At 47.6% G+C, this 18,062-nt stretch overlaps 1 protein-coding gene across 1 annotated transcript; it reads left to right on the top strand.

The window, feature by feature from the left end:
- Positions 1-331: 331 nt before the first annotated feature.
- LOC122940091 (protein kinase C delta type-like) lies at positions 332-3,845 on the top strand. The gene is made up of 5 exons (XM_044296436.1): positions 332-449; positions 1,632-1,751; positions 2,293-2,418; positions 3,189-3,411; positions 3,771-3,845. The coding sequence occupies exons 1-4, from the start codon at positions 390-392 to the stop codon at positions 3,321-3,323; spliced, it is 441 nt and encodes a 146-aa protein (XP_044152371.1). The 5' UTR covers positions 332-389; the 3' UTR covers positions 3,324-3,411; positions 3,771-3,845.
- The last annotated feature ends 14,217 nt before the right edge of the window (positions 3,846-18,062 follow it).

The following is an 18,062-nucleotide window of genomic DNA, read 5'->3' as shown; positions in this document are numbered from 1 at the left end:
ACTAAAGGGGTTCTCCGGGAATGGCCATCAATAGTCACAAGCAACCGGTCCTAGAATGTGACTACAACTTGTTTCCTCCAATAGCAGAGCTGCTTAATGGGGTGAGGGATTTTAAGCCACCATGCAGCCTCCTCCATTGACAGTGATAAGATATATATTTTGCCTCTTATTTTATTGAATGGTAAGGATGTCTAGCAGTCTTCTGTGCTATCCTCGCATTATATTGATTTAGTTACTTTTCTGACAGATTCTATGCCGCTGAGCTCGTGTGTGGCATCCAATTTCTCCATTCTAAGGGAATTGTCCACAGAGACCTCAAGCCCGAGAACATCCTGGTGGCTGAGACGGGCCATATTAAGATCACAGATTTCGGTCTCGCACTTGAGAACATGCTTGGAGACCGCACAGCCACCGAATATGCTGGGACAGAAGGCTATGTGGCTCCTGAGGTGAGAAAAAGGGAGTTTTCCTCATTTCTGCCATTCCATTTGTATTAAAGGGGTTTTCCAGGTTTGGAATATTGGTCGCATATCCTCAGGATCGGCCATCAACATCAGTTTGGTGGAGGTCCGACTCTTGGCACCCACACCTATTACCTGTCTGAAGGGTCCACATTGATGGTGTGAGCTCTACGGCCTCCTCATTGATTACTGCACGCCATCTACTTGATGCAGGCTACTGCAGCTTCTTCTCATTGACATGAACGGGAAAAGGCTGCGATATCCTGCAGGTAGCATCATGGCCCCTTCATATAGCTGAGAGGGGGTGTTTTCGAGAGTCAGACCCCCACTGTTCTGATACTTATGGCCTATTCTGAAGAAATATAATGAATATTCTGAACCCAGAAATCCCTTTAATGATGGTAATTCTTCCTATTATTAATCACTTATTTTCTCATCATTATGTATTAATAAATGCCTCTTCTTACTCCTTTCCGGACCAGACCAATTTTGGCAATTATGCTTTCCGCATTTTTCTTCCTTGCCTTTTTGCATCGGTCTTGATAACCCCTACGTTGCTCCTCCATTGCATGCGCCTAACCGGAAATCTACCACAGCTCCCATCATCCGTACATTTCTGGCTTCACTTGCGCCAGAAAACTGGCATAAAAGAAAATAATTTTTTTATGGGTGGCTGACCATGCCCCCGTGACATAAAAACAGCAATTTTGGAGTCAAGATTTTGACGGTGTTCTCTTAGGGAAGTTGAACCAGCAATCCTTTGAACTCCTGTACTATTAACAGCAATACTTCTGTATTATTGCAAATACTTATTTTTCACGCATTCTTCTACAGAGTGTATGAGGTGTAATAGTTGAGGTAACATGGCAGTAGAATGCTCCTGTTCCAATGAATGGACCACCATGTAGCATTCGGTCACACTGAGCCTATAGCAGTGAGGTTCCTTCTGTCACCTTCATATGAAAGCCATTTATCAGAAACAGAAGGGCTACAAGGCAACGTCTGTCCCTACAGCAGCAGATGACCTTGTGGTTACAGTTTATCTGCAGCTGGATGGAGGCAGAACATCTTGTCCTCATTTAGCTAAACACCTTGTGTGACACAGCCTGAGCACCTACAGTGCGGGTTTATAGTATAAGCCGTGTATCACTCTTCTCTCCTTTCTGGCAGATGCTGGCTGGGGAGGAGTATGGCGTCGGAGTGGACTGGTATTCATTTGGTGTCATCTTAAATGAAATGATTACCAGTCAGCGCACAACACGCTCCGGCGCTAAAGACATCATTAAAAAGGTCAGTATGTTCCTACATGACACTACTGTACTGTATACAATGTTACATGACAACCTGTGATAGAAGACATCTCTCCCTACAATACCCCATAGTGCACCATGATCTCCTTCACTAGTACTCGCCACTGTAGTGTTCGGGAAGGGTCGCCCCTCAGAGATGCTGCTAGCAGGATAGCGATACACAACCAGCACTTCTTGTTAACTGCAATAAGAGTTTAAGAGCCTGGTAGTTAATGTACTGAGGACACGTCTACATATTTAGTCCACCTCTCGGAGTCTATGTAACAAGCAGCCACAGATTTCTAAAATCTCCCATTGCTGACACTACAGCCTGAGTCCAGTATCCAGACAGAATAAACATTAGGCAAAATATATCAAAACTGGTGCAAAAGAAAAGTGGAGAAGTCGCCCATAGAAACCAATCAGATTGCAGATTTCATTTCCCAGCTATCCTTTGAAAATGTAAGCTCTGGAGTCTGATTGGTCCTTGTGCTCAGATGTCAAAATAGTGACTAAGTTATAATTACATTCCTCATTTTCAGCTCCTCCTGAAAGATCCTGCCAAGCGCTTAGGAGTCCACGGGAACATCCGAGGCCATCGTTTCTTCCAGCATATTGACTGGGTCTCAGTGGAAGCCCTTCGGATGCCCCCACCACACATCCCTGTAGTAAGTAATAAAGAGAAGCTCTACCCTGCTCTACATACACTTCATATGCTATATACGATTCTCAATGTCAGGGGCTTGATTGGGGGACATGTTGGCAGGTGGGCACAGCCATCACAGCACATGGCAGTTTGGTGACTGGGCCACTAAACTCCAAATCCAAGAATGCATGTCACCATACAGAGCTTTTATGTATGACTTAGTGGAGAAGAGCACCACAACCCACATGAGGGTGCAGCGGAGGACAAACACTAATCAATTAAAATGTCAGGTTCTGAACCGAGCTTGAGTTCCTGTTCTGAGATATATATCCTCCATGATTTTCAAATATTCTTTATGAAGCTTTTAAAGGCGTTCTCTCAAGATGATATCTTCTGTGCATAGGTCATAGTAGGGTATATACATGCCATAGAGAGGGACCAGAAGGGAAAGCTGCTCAGGCAGATCTGACACCTCCAAGTATTCTATTAATCTACTAATTTTGATTTCACTAGTCCATGCCTTTAAAGAAGACATGATTGTAATTATAACAAATACTTGTTGAATGGAGCTGGTTAGAGGTAGACCTCTGTAAGGAGTGTAGGCTAATAACCTAATATGGCATTTAAGATGCTTTATACTCCTCCAGAAAGAATATATCTTATTATGGTGGAGGATGAGTACATAAGGTGATCATATTATATGTGATAATACTACCACCAGAAGCTTCATATCAGGTCTGTGACAGCTTGTGATGATCATATCCTCATTTTCATCTATTTATTTGCTTATAGCCATCTATACCTCAACTCTGTCCCAGGCAATTTTACCTGGACAGAATGGAGGCAGCAGCAGCAGCAGCCAAGAAGGGACCTTTACCATCTAAAGATCAGGCCATTTTCAGAGGGTTTTCATTTGTCACCTGGTAAACCCTCCACCCGCTCTAATGTCATCAGAGCAAGATGTCCTCCTGAGCTCCTGGAGAAGATTGATGGACGGACAGAAGAATGGACCCAGGTATATAGCTGGAAATAAGTGGTATTCCTATATAGTTGTATAAATTTCCTAATAAGTCAAGATTTAAAGTGTTCCAAATATGAAGCTTCAGTTTTATGACTATTAGGCCTCATGCACACAACTGAATGTGTTTTGTGGTCCACAAACCATGGATGCGCGAAATATGGTTATCAGATGTATGCGTCCTGCATTTTCATATTCTGAACGTCCCACCTTGCTTTAAAAATGTTTATTATTGTCCGCAAAATGGACAACAATGGGACATGTTCTATTTGTAAATCCATGATCTTCACATGTAGCACACAGTCTTTATATTCTTGTGGTGTCTGTACTGATACATCCTGTCATATATCCTACAGCATGAAGACCATGAAGAAATATGAAGACTGGACCTGCGATTGGCACTGGGCTGAAGAAAAACATCCGGAACACACTTGAGAGAGGACACTGGTCCTGGAGCTCACAGATCAACGCTGGATGACTGTGAGTATGTGTACGGGCATTTGATCCAGGGACTATATTCCCACTGCCATATTTGCAGTCAGGAAGGAGTGTTTTTCCCCTTAGATCAGGACAGATTGGCAAATGTCATAAAGGGGTTTTTTATCGCCTTCCTATGGATCAACACAGTTGCCCTTCCCCCAGTTCAGCCATTCCCCTAATCAAAAGTACAATATAGCCAACCTTCTGTGGACAGATTATTTAGTCATTGATTCTGGGACCTATCTGACTGCCATGCGTGGAGTTGGGAAGGAATTTTTCCTCATCTGAAGCTGATGGCTGAGGCTCAGTGAGGTTTTTTCGCCTTCCTCTGGATTAATAATATCTGATCCAGGGAAATAGTCTGACTGCCCTAAGCGGAGTCGGGAAGGAATTTTTCCCCCTACAGGGGGTTCTTTCGCCTTCCCCTGAATCAATAAAAGTCAATGGATCTAACATATCCTTGACTTTGATTTGGAATTTACACCAAATCATCTGTCCCATCATTAATAAAATTATAAATGAAATAAAATTCTCTATTCCCCCCTATATCGTTGTGTGCCTGGTTTTATTTCCACTGACGAGCCATGTGCTGCTCAGGGCTGTATTTCACTGGTCTCCTCATATGATTACATTTTGAGCTTCTACTCTACTTTCTGTAAGTAAAAAGAGAACATACAAGTTCATGGTGAAGAAGAAGAATATCCATACAAAATCGTCTGTCTCTTCATAATGGAGACACAAGAACAAAGTGGAAGAGAAGATAAAACATCAATTAGGTCATCAATTAAAAAATCCTGGAAAACTCCTTTAAGGTCCAAATTGCACCAAATAATGAAGTTGAGGTCTAATATACAGGTAGAAAACTACAGATAGTTTAGTAAGGAGCAATTTAGTGCACATTTATTAATGCACATTTATTTCCCAGGTCAAAAAGAGGAACATTTAAGGAGCAAAGAGGGACTTGGGTCAAAAAGAGGGACTGTTCCGCCAAAAGATGTACACTTGGGAGGCATGGTTTTGGTAAATTTGGGGCATTAAAGAACAGCCCCCCAAACAAGGTCCAGAACGGCCGCTTTCGGTGGGGTTTGCATAAGCCCCACCCAGAATTTCTGGAATCATCTCTGAAATTTTACTACAGTCCATTGAAGTACATTTAGGCCAAACATACTACTCACAGTAACATGCAGCCTGGTGTTGTCCTGTTGAAAAACGTTTTCATGACCAAATCAGTGTAACACCAAGCTGTTTGTGTACCCGAAAAGAAGTCTATAGGGTCCTGTTCAGGCGGGTTGCTATGGTCTTAAAAGATCTGGAGTCCAAGCCCCAATGCATATGGTCCAATTCTGTAAGGCTACTTTTACACTGGTGTTTCTGGGTCCGCTTTGAGATCCGTTTCAGGACTCTCACAAACGGCCCAAAATTGATCAGTTTTGCCCCAATGCATTCTGAATGGATAAGGATCCGTTCAGAATGCATCAGTTTGCATCCGTTCAGCCTCCATTCCGCTCTGGGGCGGACACCAAAACGCTGCTTGCAGCAATGCGGAGCCAACCGGATCCGTTCTGACTTACAATGTAAGTCAATGGGGACGGATCCGTTTTCACTGACACAATATGGTGCAATTGAAGACGGATCCGCCTCCCATTGACTTTCAGTGTAAGTCAAAACGGATCCGTTTGCATTTTTATTTTATTTGTTCATGGTAATGCAAACGGATCCATTCTGAATGGATACAAGCGTTTGCATTATAGGTGCGGATCCGTCTGTGCAGATACCAGACGGATCCGCACCTAACGCAGGTGTGAAAGTAGCTTCAGTCAACTACCGTCCCCCCTCCCCACAGTCTAGTACTAAAGACACTTTACTGTACTTGCTTTGCAGCAGCACATACCTCTCACATCCAGTGCCTCCAAGGTGATGTCTCCTCTTATGTAGATCTTCCCTGTCATCATCTTCTCCATTTAGTCCGGACAACTTCTTTCAGCCGCGCCTCGTCTCTTCTGCAGAGTGTGACACACAGACATCTTAGCTTCCTTACTTTTCTATCATCATTCCCCAACCTCGAATCCCAACAGTGTTATCCTGCTGCTCGCTGTGCTCCCCAATACCCCTAAATACTATCCTGAAGAAATAATAGTGCCCCTAACAGTAATAGTGTTTCTCAAAGTCCCACAAATAGTAATTCCCTTTTTGAATGCTCTCATTAGTAATACTGCCCCCTACAGTGCCCCTAAACGTGATAATGGTCCTCAAGAGTGCCTCCATTAGTAGAAGAGCCTTCCAGTATTAATAATGCCGTCACAGAGGCACCAGTAAAAATAAGGCCCCCCTATTGTTCCCCCAGTGGAAATAAAGCTTTCTACAGACCCCTCAGTAGTAATATCGCCTCCCATAGTGCTCTTAGTAGAAATTGAGCAGATCTATAAGTCACCCCTAAAGAGGACCCAGTGGTAATAAGAACGTCTATAATGTCCCCTGTATTTAAAATGCTCCTCGTCCTAAAGTGCCTCCTGTATTTAAAATGCCCCCTGCAGTGCTCCATGTAGTTATATTCCTCCCTTTAGTGCCCTCCGAAATTGCAATTCCTCATCCCCTCACCATACAGTCCCATGTAAATAACATTATTCCCCTCCGTCGTAGAGTACCATGTAAATAGCATCACACCATCTCTCCCGCCCTCCAAAATGCAGTCCCATGGAAATAACATCATCCCCTCAACATTTAGTCCCATGTAAATAACATCACTCCACCCCACTCCAATATACAGTCCCCTGTACATAACATCCCTCCCTTCAGCCTTAACATACAGTCCCGGTCACTGGCATAGCTATATAACCATGATCAGCCTGGGAAACACGGTCCGCATGTCGCCACATCTCCCAGGCCGACCGCACTCTCCTGACAGAACTGGACTGAGACATGGATTCCTGGGCCGATCACAGTAGTTTGCATGATCCCTATAACTTATACTGAGCTACCATAACCGTTACAGCCACAGTGTCCCCATAACAGTGACATCCAGTGCTCCCATGACAGTGTCATCCACAGTGTCCCCATACCAGTGACATCCACCGATCCCCCATAACAGTGACATCTAGTGCTCCCATGACAGTGTCATCCACAGTGTCCCCATACCAGTGACATCCACCGATCCCCCATAACAGTGACATCCACAGATCCCCAATAACAGTGACATCCAGTGTCCCCATAACAGTGACATCCACAGTGTCCCCATAACAGTGACATCCACACCGCCCCCATAACAGTGACATCCACAGCGTCCCCATAACAGTGACATCCACAGTGCTCCCATAACAGTGACATCCACAACGTCACCATAACAGTGACATCCACAACGCCACCATAACAGTGACATCCACAACGCCACCATAACAGTGACATCCACAACGCCACCATAACAGTGACATCCACAGCGTCACCATAACAGTGACATCCACAGTGCTCCCATAACAGTGACATCCACAACGTCACCATAACAGTGACATCCACAACGCCACCATAACAGTGACATCCACAACGCCACCATAACAGTGACATCCACAACGCCACCATAACAGTGACATCCACAACGCCACCATAACAGTGACATCCACAACGCCACCATAACAGTGACATCCACAGCGTCACCATAACAGTGACATCCACAGTGCTCCCATAACAGTGACATCCACAACGTCACCATAACAGTGACATCCACAACGCCACCATAACAGTGACATCCACAACGCCACCATAACAGTGACATCCACAACGCCACCATAACAGTGACATCCACAACGCCCCCATAACAGTGACATTCACAGCGTCACCATAACAGTGACATCTACAACGTCACCATAACAGTGACATCCACAACGCCACCATAACAGTGACATCCAGTGCTCCCATAATAGTGGTATCTACAGATCTCACCTAACAGTGTCATCCACAGTGTCCCCATAACAGTGATATCCACAGTGTCCCCATAACGGTGAAATCCACAATGCACCCATATCAGTGACATCCACAGTGCCCCTATAACAGTGGCATCTGGAGCACCCCCATAACAGTGTCAATGCTATGGGAGCACTGTGGATTAGGGATGAGCGAACTCGAACTGTATAGTTCGGGTTCGTACCGAATTTTGGGGTGTCCGTGACACGGACCCGAACCCGGACATTTTCGTAAAAGTCCGGGTTCGGGTTCGGTGTTCGTCGCTTTCTTGGCGCTTTTGTGACGCTTTCTTGGCGCTTTTTGAAAGGCTGCAAAGCAGCCAATCAACAAGCGTCATACTACTTGCCCCAAGAGGCCGTCACAGCCATGCCTACTATTGGCATGGCTGTGATTGGCCAGAGCACCATGTGACCCAGCCTCTATTTAAGCTGGAGTCACATAGCGCCGCCCGTCACTCTGCTCTGATTAGCGTAGGGAGAGGTTGCGGCTGCGACAGTAGGGCGAGATTAGGCAGATTAACTCCTCCAAAGGACTTCACTTGATTAATCGATCGATCTGCAGCTGTGCATCATTGAGCTGCTGAAATTCAAATGCTCACTCACTGTTTTTAGGCTGCCCAGACCGTTTGTCAGTCACTTTTTTCTGGGGTGATCGGCGGCCATTTTGTGTCTTGTGCGGTGCTGCGACCAAGTGCATCCAAGCTGCGACCAAGTGCATTTAACCCTCAATGGTGTGGTTGTTTTTTGGCTAAAGCCTACATCAGGGTGAAGCTGTCACACCAAGTGCATTTAACCAGCAATAGTCTGTTCATTTTTTGGCCATATACTAAATCAGGGGCAAGCTGCGCCTGTCACCAAGTGCATTTAACCCTCAGTAGTGTGGTTGGTCAAGCTATCACACCAAGTGCATTTAACCAGCAATAGTCTGTTCATTTTTTGGCCATATACTACATCAGGGGCAAGCTGCGCCCGTCACCAAGTGCATTTAACCAGCAATAGTCTGTTCATTTTTTGGCCATATACTACATCAGGGGCAAGCTGCGCCCGTCACCAAGTGCATTTAACCCTCAGTAGTGTGGTTGGTCAAGCTATCACACCAAGTGCATTTAACCAGCAATAGTCTGTTCATTTTTTGGCCATATACTACATCAGGGGCAAGCTGCGCCCGTCACCAAGTGCATTTAACCAGCAATAGTGTGGTTATTTTTTGGCCATATCCCAGTCTAATTCTGTCACTAAATCCATACCGGTCACCCAGCGCCTAAATACTAGGCCTCAAATTTATATCCCGCTAAATCTCTCGTTACCGCTGTCCTGTTGTGGCTGGGAAAGTTATTTAGTGTCCGTCAAAGCACATTTTTTGTTCTGGGTTGAAGTACAATTCCCAATTTAGCAATTTCATAATTTAGTGGTTCCTGCTATATCATAGCTATTTGAAATCTATCCCTAAAAGGGTATATAATATTCAAGGTGCACATAGGGTCATTCAGAATAACTTCACACACACGCTACTGTGCATTTCCAAGTCTAATTCTGTCGCTAAATCCATACCGGTCACCCAGCGCCTAAATACTAGGCCTCAAATTTATATCCCGCTAAATCTCTCGTTACCGCTGTCCTGTTGTGGCTGGGAAAGTTATTTAGTGTCCGTCAAAGCACATTTTTTGTTCTGGGTTGAAATACAATTCCCAATTTAGCAATTTCATAATTTAGTGGTTTCTGCTATATTAGAGCTATTTGAAATCTATCCCTAAAAGGGTATATAATATTCAAGGTGCACATAGGGTCATTCAGAATAACTTCACACACACGCTACTGTGCATTTCCAAGTCTAATTCTGTTAGTAAATCCATACCGGTCACCCAGCGCCTAAATACTAGGCCTCAAATTTATATCCCGCTAAATCTCTTGTTACCGCTGTCCTGTTGTGGCTGGGAAAGTTATTTAGTGTCCGTCAAAGCAAATTTTTTGTTCTGGGTTGAAATACAATTCCCAATTTAGCAATTTCATAATTTAGTGGTTTCTGCTATATCAGAGCTATTTGAAATCTATCCCTAAAAGGGTATATAATATTCAAGGTGCACATAGGGTCATTCAGAATAACTTCACACACACGCTACTGTGCATTTCCAAGTCTAATTCTGTCGCTAAGTCCATACCGGTCACCCAGCGCCTAAATACTAGGCCTCAAATTTATATCCCGCTAAATCTCTCGTTACCGCTGTCCTGTTGTGGCTGGGAAAGTTATTTAGTGTCCGTCAAAGCACATTTTTTGTTCTGGGTTGAAGTACAATTCCCAATTTAGCAATTTCATAATTTAGTGGTTCCTGCTATATCAGAGCTATTTGAAATCTATCCCTAAAAGGGTATATAATATTCAAGGTGCACATAGGGTCATTCAGAATAACTTCACACACACGCTACTGTGCATTTCCAAGTCTAATTCTGTTAGTAAATCCATACCGGTCACCCAGCGCCTAAATACTAGGCCTCAAATTTATATCCCGCTGAATTTGAATACAATACATTGGGCCAAATAATATTTTTGTTGTTGTGGTGAACCATAACAATGAGAAAAACATCTAGTAAGGGACGCGGACGTGGACATGGTCGTGGTGGTGTTAGTGGACCCTCTGGTGCTGGGAGAGGACGTGGCCGTTCTGCCACATCCACACGTCCTAGTGTACCAACTACCTCAGGTCCCAGTAGCCGCCAGAATTTACAGCGATATATGGTGGGGCCCAATGCCATTCTAAGGATGGTAAGGCCTGAGCAGGTACAGGCATTAGTCAATTGGGTGGCCGACAGTGGATCCAGCACGTTCACATTATTTCCCACCCAGTCTTCTGCAGAAAGCGCACAGATGGCGCCTGAAAACCAACCCCATCAGTCTGTCACATCACCCCCATGCATACCAGGGAAACTGTCTCAGCCTCAAGTTATGCAGCAGTCTCTTATGCTGTTTGTAGACTCCGCTGGCAGGGTTTCCCAAGGGCATCCACCTAGCCCTTCCCCAGCGGTGAAAGATATAGAATGCACTGACGCACAACCACTTATGTTTCCTGATGATGAGGACATGGGAATACCACCTCAGCATGTCTCTGATTATGACGAAACACAGGTGCCAACTGCTGCGTCTTTCTGCAGTGTGCAGACTGAACAGGAGGTCAGGGATCAAGACTGGGTGGAAGACGATGCAGGGGATGATGAGGTCCTAGACCCCACATGGAATGAAGGTCGTGCCACTGACTTTCACAGATCGGAGGAAGAGGCAGTGGTGAGACCGAGCCAACAGCGTAGCAAAAGAGGGAGCAGTGGGCAAAAGCAGAACACCCGCCGCCAAGAGACTCCGCCTGCTACTGCCCGCCGCCATCTGGGACCGAGCACCCCAAAGGCAGCTTCAAGGAGTTCCCTGGCATGGCACTTCTTCAAACAATGTGCTGACGTCAAGACCCGAGTGGTTTGCACGCTGTGCCATCAGAGCCTTAAGCGAGGCATTAACGTTCTGAACCTGAGCACAACCTGCATGACCAGGCACCTGCATGCAAAGCATGAACTGCAGTGGAGTAAACACCTTGAAACCAAGGAAGTCACTCAGGCTCCCCCTGCTACCTCTTCTGCTGCTGCCGCCTCGGCCTCTTCTTCTGCTGCCGCCTCGGCCTCTTCCTCCGCCTCTGGAGGAACGTTGGCACCTGCCGCCCAGCAAACAGGGGATGTACCACCAACACCACCACCTCCGTCACCAAGCGTCTCAACCATGTCACACGGCAGCGTTCAGCTCTCCATCTCACAAACATTTGAGAGAAAGCGTAAATTCCCACCTAGCCACCCTCGATCCCTGGCCCTGAATGCCAGCATTTCTAAACTACTGGCCTATGAAATGCTGTCATTTAGGCTGGTGGACACAGACAGCTTCAAACAGCTCATGTCGCTTGCTATCCCACAGTATGTTGTTCCCAGCCGCCACTACTTCTCCAAGAGAGCCGTGCCTTCCCTGCACAACCAAGTATCCGATAAAATCAAGTGTGCACTGCGCAACGCCATCTGTGGCAAGGTCCACCTAACCACAGATACGTGGACCAGTAAGCACGGCCAGGGACGCTATATCTCCCTAACTGCACACTGGGTAAATGTAGTGGCAGCTGGGCCCCAGGCGGAGAGCTGTTTGGCGCACGTCCTTCCGCCGCCAAGGATCGCAGGGCAACATTCTTTGCCTCCTGTTGCCACCTCCTCCTTCTCGGCTTCCTCCTCCTCTTCTTCCACCTGCTCATCCAGTCAGCCACACACCTTCACCACCAACTTCAGCACAGCCCGGGGTAAACGTCAGCAGGCCATTCTGAAACTCATATGTTTGGGGGACAGGCCCCACACCGCACAGGAGTTGTGGCGGGGTATAGAACAACAGACCGACGAGTGGTTGCTGCCGGTGAGCCTCAAGCCCGGCCTGGTGGTGTGCGATAATGGGCGAAATCTCGTTGCAGCTCTGGGACTAGCCAATTTGACGCACATCCCTTGCTTGGCGCATGTGCTGAATTTGGTGGTGCAGAAGTTCATTCACAACTACCCCGACATGTCAGAGCTGCTGCATAAAGTGCGGGCCGTCTGTTCGCGCTTCCGGCGTTCACATCCTGCTGCTGCTCGCCTGTCTGCGCTACAGCGTAACTTCGGCCTTCCCGCTCACCGCCTCATATGCGACGTGCCCACCAGGTGGAACTCCACCTTGCACATGCTGGACAGACTGTGCGAGCAGCAGCAGGCCATAGTGGAGTTTCAGCTGCAGCACGCACGGGTCAGTCGCACTACAGAACAGCACCACTTCACCACCAATGACTGGGCCTCCATGCGAGACCTGTGTGCCCTGTTGCGCTGTTTCGAGTACTCCACCAACATGGCCAGTGGCGATGACGCCGTTATCAGCGTTACAATACCACTTCTATGTCTCCTTGAGAAAACACTTAGGGCGATGATGGAAGAGGAGGTGGCCCAGGAGGAGGAGGAGGAGGAGGAGGAGGAGAAAGAGGGGTCATTTTTAGCACTTTCAGGCCAGTCTCTTCGAAGTGACTCAGAGGGAGGTTTTTGGCAACAGCAGAGGCCAGGTACAAATGTGGCCAGCCAGGGCCCACTACTGGAGGACGAGGAGGACGAGGATGAGGAGGAGGTGGAGGAGGATGAGGATGAAGCATGGTCACAGCGGGGTGGCACCCAACGCAGCTCGGGTCCATCACTGGTGCGTGGCTGGGGGGAAAGGCAGGACGATGACGATACGCCTCCCACAGAGGACAGCTTGTCCTTACCCCTGGGCAGCCTGGCACACATGAGCGACTACATGCTGCAGTGCCTGCGCAACGACAGCAGAGTTGCCCACATTTTAACCTGTGCGGACTACTGGGTTGCCACCCTGCTGGATCCACGCTACAAAGACAATGTGCCCACCTTACTTCCTGCACTGGAGCGTGATAGGAAGATGCGCGAGTACAAGCGCACGTTGGTAGACGCGCTACTGAGAGCATTCCCAAATGTCACAGGGGAACAAGTGGAAGCCCAAGGCCAAGGCAGAGGAGGAGCAAGAGGTCGCCAAGGCAGCTGTGTCAATGCCAACTCCTTTGAGGGCAGGGTTAGCATGGCAGAGATGTGGAAAACTTTTGTCAACACGCCACAGCTAACTGCACCACCACCTGATACGCAACGTGTTAGCAGGAGGCAACATTTCACTAACATGGTGGAACAGTACGTGTGCACACCCCTCCACGTACTGACTGATGGTTCGGCCCCATTCAACTTCTGGGTCTCTAAATTGTCCACATGGCCAGAGCTAGCCTTTTATGCCTTGGAGGTGCTGGCCTGCCCGGCGGCCAGCGTTTTGTCTGAACGTGTATTCAGCACGGCAGGGGGCGTCATTACAGACAAACGCAGCCGCCTGTCTACAGCCAATGTGGACAAGCTGACGTTCATAAAAATGAACCAGGCATGGATCCCACAGGATCTGTCCGTCCCTTGTCCAGATTAGACATTAACTACCTCCCCTTAACCATATATTATTGGACTCCAGGGCACTTCCTCATTCAATCCTATTTTTATTTTCATTTTACCATTATATTGCGAGGCTACCCAAAGTTGAATGAACCTCTCCTGTGTCTGGGTGCCGGGGCCTAAATATATGCCAATGGACTGTTCCAATGTTGGGTGACGTGAAGCCTGATTCTCTGCTATGACATGCAGAATGATTCTCTGCTGACATGAAGCCAGATTGTCTGTTACGGGACCTCTCTCCTCTGCCTGTGTGCTGGGCCTAAATATATGCCAATGGACTGTTGCAGTGGTGGCTGACGTGAAGCCTGATTCTCTGCTATGACATGCAGACTAATTCTCTGCTGACATGAAGACAGATTCTCTGTTACGGGACCTCCCTCCTCTGCCTGGGTGCTGGGCCTAAATATATGCCAATGGACTGTTGCAGTGGTGGCTGACGTGAAGCCTCATTCTCTGCTATGACATGCAGACTGATTCTCTGCTGACATGAAGCCAGATTGTCTGTTACGGGACCTCTCTCCTCTGCCTGGGTGCTGGGCCTAAATTTATGAGAATGGACTGTTACAGTGGTGGGTGACGTGAAGCCTGATTCTCTGCTATGACATGAAGACTGATTCTCTGCTGACATGAAGCCAGATTCTCTGTTACGGGACCTCCCTCCTCTGCCTGGGTGCTGGGCCTAAATATATGCCAATGGACTGTTGCAGTGGTGGCTGACGTGAAGCCTCATTCTCTGCTATGACATGCAGACCGATTCTCTGCTGACATGAAGCCAGATTCTCTGTTACGGGACCTCCCTCCTCTGCCTGGGTGCTGGGCCTAAATATATGCCAATGGACTGTTGCAGTGGTGGCTGACGTGAAGCCTCATTCTCTGCTATGACATGCAGACTAATTCTCTGCTGACATGAAGACAGATTCTCTGTTACGGGACCTCTCTCCTCTGCCTGTGTGTGTGCTGGGCCTAAATATATGCCAATGGACTGTTGCAGTGGTGGCTGACGTGAAGCCTCATTCTCTGCTATGACATGCAGACTAATTCTCTGCTGACATGAAGACAGATTCTCTGTTACGGGACCTCTCTCCTCTGCCTGTGTGTGTGCTGGGCCTAAATTTATGCCAATGGACTGTTGCAGTGGTGGCTGACGTGAAGCCTCATTCTCTGCTATGACATGCAGACTAATTCTCTGCTGACATGAAGACAGATTCTCTGTTACGGGACCTCTCTCCTCTGCCTGTGTGTGTGCTGGGCCTAAATATATGCCAATGGACTGTTGCAGTGGTGGCTGACGTGAAGCCTCATTCTCTGCTATGACATGCAGACTGATTCTCTGCTGACATGAAGACAGATTGTCTGTTACGGGACCTCTCTCCTCTGCCTGGGTGCTGGGCCTAAATATATGCCAATGGACTGTTGCAGTGGTGGCTGACGTGAAGCCTCATTCTCTACTATGACATGCAGACTGATTCTCTGCTGACATGAAGACAGATTCTCTGTTACGGGACCTCCCTCCTCTGCCTGGGTGCTGGGCCTAAATATATGCCAATGGACTGTTGCAGTGGTGGCTGACGTGAAGCCTCATTCTCTGCTATGACATGCAGACTGATTCTCTGCTGACATGAAGCCAGATTGTCTGTTACGGGACCTCTCTCCTCTGCCTGGGTGCTGGGCCTAAATATATGCCAATGGACTGTTGCAGTGGTGGCTGACGTGAAGCCTCATTCTCTGCTATGACATGCAGACTGATTCTCTGCTGACATGAAGACAGATTCTCTGTTACGGGACCTCCCTCCTCTGCCTGGGTGCTGGGCCTAAATATATGCCAATGGACTGTTGCAGTGGTGGCTGACGTGAAGCCTCATTCTCTGCTATGACATGCAGACTGATTCTCTGCTGACATGAAGACAGATTCTCTGTTACGGGACCTCCCTCCTCTGCCTGGGTGCTGGGCCTAAATTTATGAAAATGGACTGTTGCAGTGGTGGGTGACGTGAAGCCTGATTCTCTGCTATGACATGAAGACTGATTCTCTGCTGACATGAAGCCAGATTCTCTGTTACGGGACCTCTCTCCTCTGCCTGGGTGCTGGGCCTAAATTTATGAAAATGGACTCTTACAGTGGTGGGTGACGTGAAGCCAGATTCTCTGCTATGGGACCTCTCTCCAATTGATTTTGGTTAATTTTTATTTATTTAATTTTTATTTTAATTCATTTCCCTATCCACATTTGTTTGCAGGGGATTTACCTACATGTTGCTGCCTTTTGCAGCCCTCTAGCTCTTTCCTGGGCTGTTTTACAGCCTTTTTAGTGCCGAAAAGTTCGGGTCCCCATTGACTTCAATGGGGTTCGGGTTCGGGACGAAGTTCGGATCGGGTTCGGATCCCGAACCCGAACATTTCCGGGATGTTCAGCCGAACTTCTCGAACCCGAACATCCAGGTGTTCGCTCAACTCTACTGTGGATATCACTGTTCTGGGGTCACTCTAGATGTTATATACAGTTCCCCACAACAGTGCCAACCACAGTGCCCCCAAAGTGCCCCTTGTGCCTCCCACAGTGCCACCAAAGTGCTCCCATGTGCCATCCACAGTGCCCATGTGCCATCCACAGTGCCCATGTGCCATCAATAGTGTCCCTAATGACATCCACAGTGCCCCCAAAGTGCCCAAAAGAGGAAGGCTAGCAGGAGGCGGTGATGTCAGTGATGACGTTCCGTCTCCTGCCTCAGGCAGGAAAAGAAGAAGATGGCACTGGACCGGAAGACTTGAAAATGCTTCAGGTGCTGTCACGTGACCGCAAAGAGAATCATAGGAAGGGCTGCGCTGTGGAAGGTAAGTATTGGTGTAATAACCTTCCCTCCACAGGTAATGAAGATGGGCTATTTTCAAGTAGGGGCCGGAGAACCCCTTTAACTCAAAGAATCAAATGAGATTATAACTAAGGCTACTTTCACACTTGCGGCAGTGTGATCTGGGGGCAATTCCGGTATTTTGACTGCCGGATCCGGCACTAATACATTCCTATGGGAAAAAATGGCATTCCGGCAAATTTTCAGTTTTTTTTGGCATTCCGGCAAATTTTCAGTTTTTTTTGCCAGAGATAAAACCGTAGCATGCTACGGTTTTAGCTTTTGCCTGATCAGTCAAAATGACTGAACTGAAGACATCCTGATGCATCCTGAATGGAATACTCTCCATTCAGAATGCATGGGGATATGCCTGATCAGTTCTTTTCCGGTATAGAGCCCCTGTGACGGAACTCAGCGCCGGAAAAGAAAACGACTAGTGTGAAAGTACCCTAAGTAGCCTCATTCCATTCTTAGACTCAGTGTAGGACTCAGAGCTTGTGATTCACACATCTGATTGGTTGCAGGGCGGGGAGGGGCGGGGCTTTCACTCTAGGACCATATTACACTAGCCCTGCGCTGCTAGAGTCTCTGCTGTGTACTGAGTCTGACTGAGCCCAGAATGTTGTAACCTAGCAACGCCTCTGGGGGCAACACAAGCAAATGGGGCCAAGACAAGTTGGCAAGGTCAGTAATGCCATAGTGCAGCACAGAATACTAGCCACAGTACCAAATACCTCTCCATAAGCTGTCTCTCTGTGGTGGCCATCAATATGCAGCAGGGGGATTAGGAAGTGAGATGTGGGCCATAACACCAAGCCAACCCTAAAACTCTACCCGGAAGGGCGCTGAAGAGGTGCAACTGCCAAGCTAGCGCCAGGGTAGGACCCCTACCTGAGGGCAATGTCCCACTGCAGCGACCACGAACTCGAGCATTAGGGAAAAGCTGCACCTGTGGAGGAGAACAAGCTGTAGCAGCTAAACCAGAGTGCCAGCATAATCACTTCCCGAAGGAGTGGTGGCTAGAGAATACAGAGTCAATGAACGTACTCACCATATATGTGCAATGGTGTACGCACTACGTATTGATGCGGACCATATCATGACGGACTGTAACAATGGAGACCCATGGAGATGAGGGGTCTCCATGACACAGAGGTGATGCTAGGTAACCCCCTGCCCAAAACCAGCACCAAAGGAAAAGAAGGATACAATGAGGAATAGCCAACGTATCCACTGGCGGCACCCATATACCACTAGTGAAAGAGTAACGGGCACCCGCGGGTACTGTCCGTTGCCAGTTGAATTGCAGCATCCCAAGACGCTTAGGTTTTCCCCT

Source organism: Bufo gargarizans, chromosome 6 (genome assembly GCF_014858855.1).
Source record: "Bufo gargarizans isolate SCDJY-AF-19 chromosome 6, ASM1485885v1, whole genome shotgun sequence".
Classification (NCBI taxonomy): Eukaryota; Metazoa; Chordata; class Amphibia; order Anura; family Bufonidae; genus Bufo; species Bufo gargarizans.
This window is presented reverse-complemented; position numbering and strand designations above follow the sequence as displayed.

Coding starts and splice junctions, on each gene's coding strand:
- LOC122940091 (XM_044296436.1), top strand. CDS start 390: ATGCTTGGAGACCGCACAGCCACCGAATATGCTGGGACAGAAGGCTAT. Junction 1,752..2,292: donor CTAAAGACATCATTAAAAAG/GTCAGTATGTTC, acceptor CCTCATTTTCAG/CTCCTCCTGAAAGATCCTGC. Junction 2,419..3,188: donor CCCCACCACACATCCCTGTA/GTAAGTAATAAA, acceptor ATTTGCTTATAG/CCATCTATACCTCAACTCTG.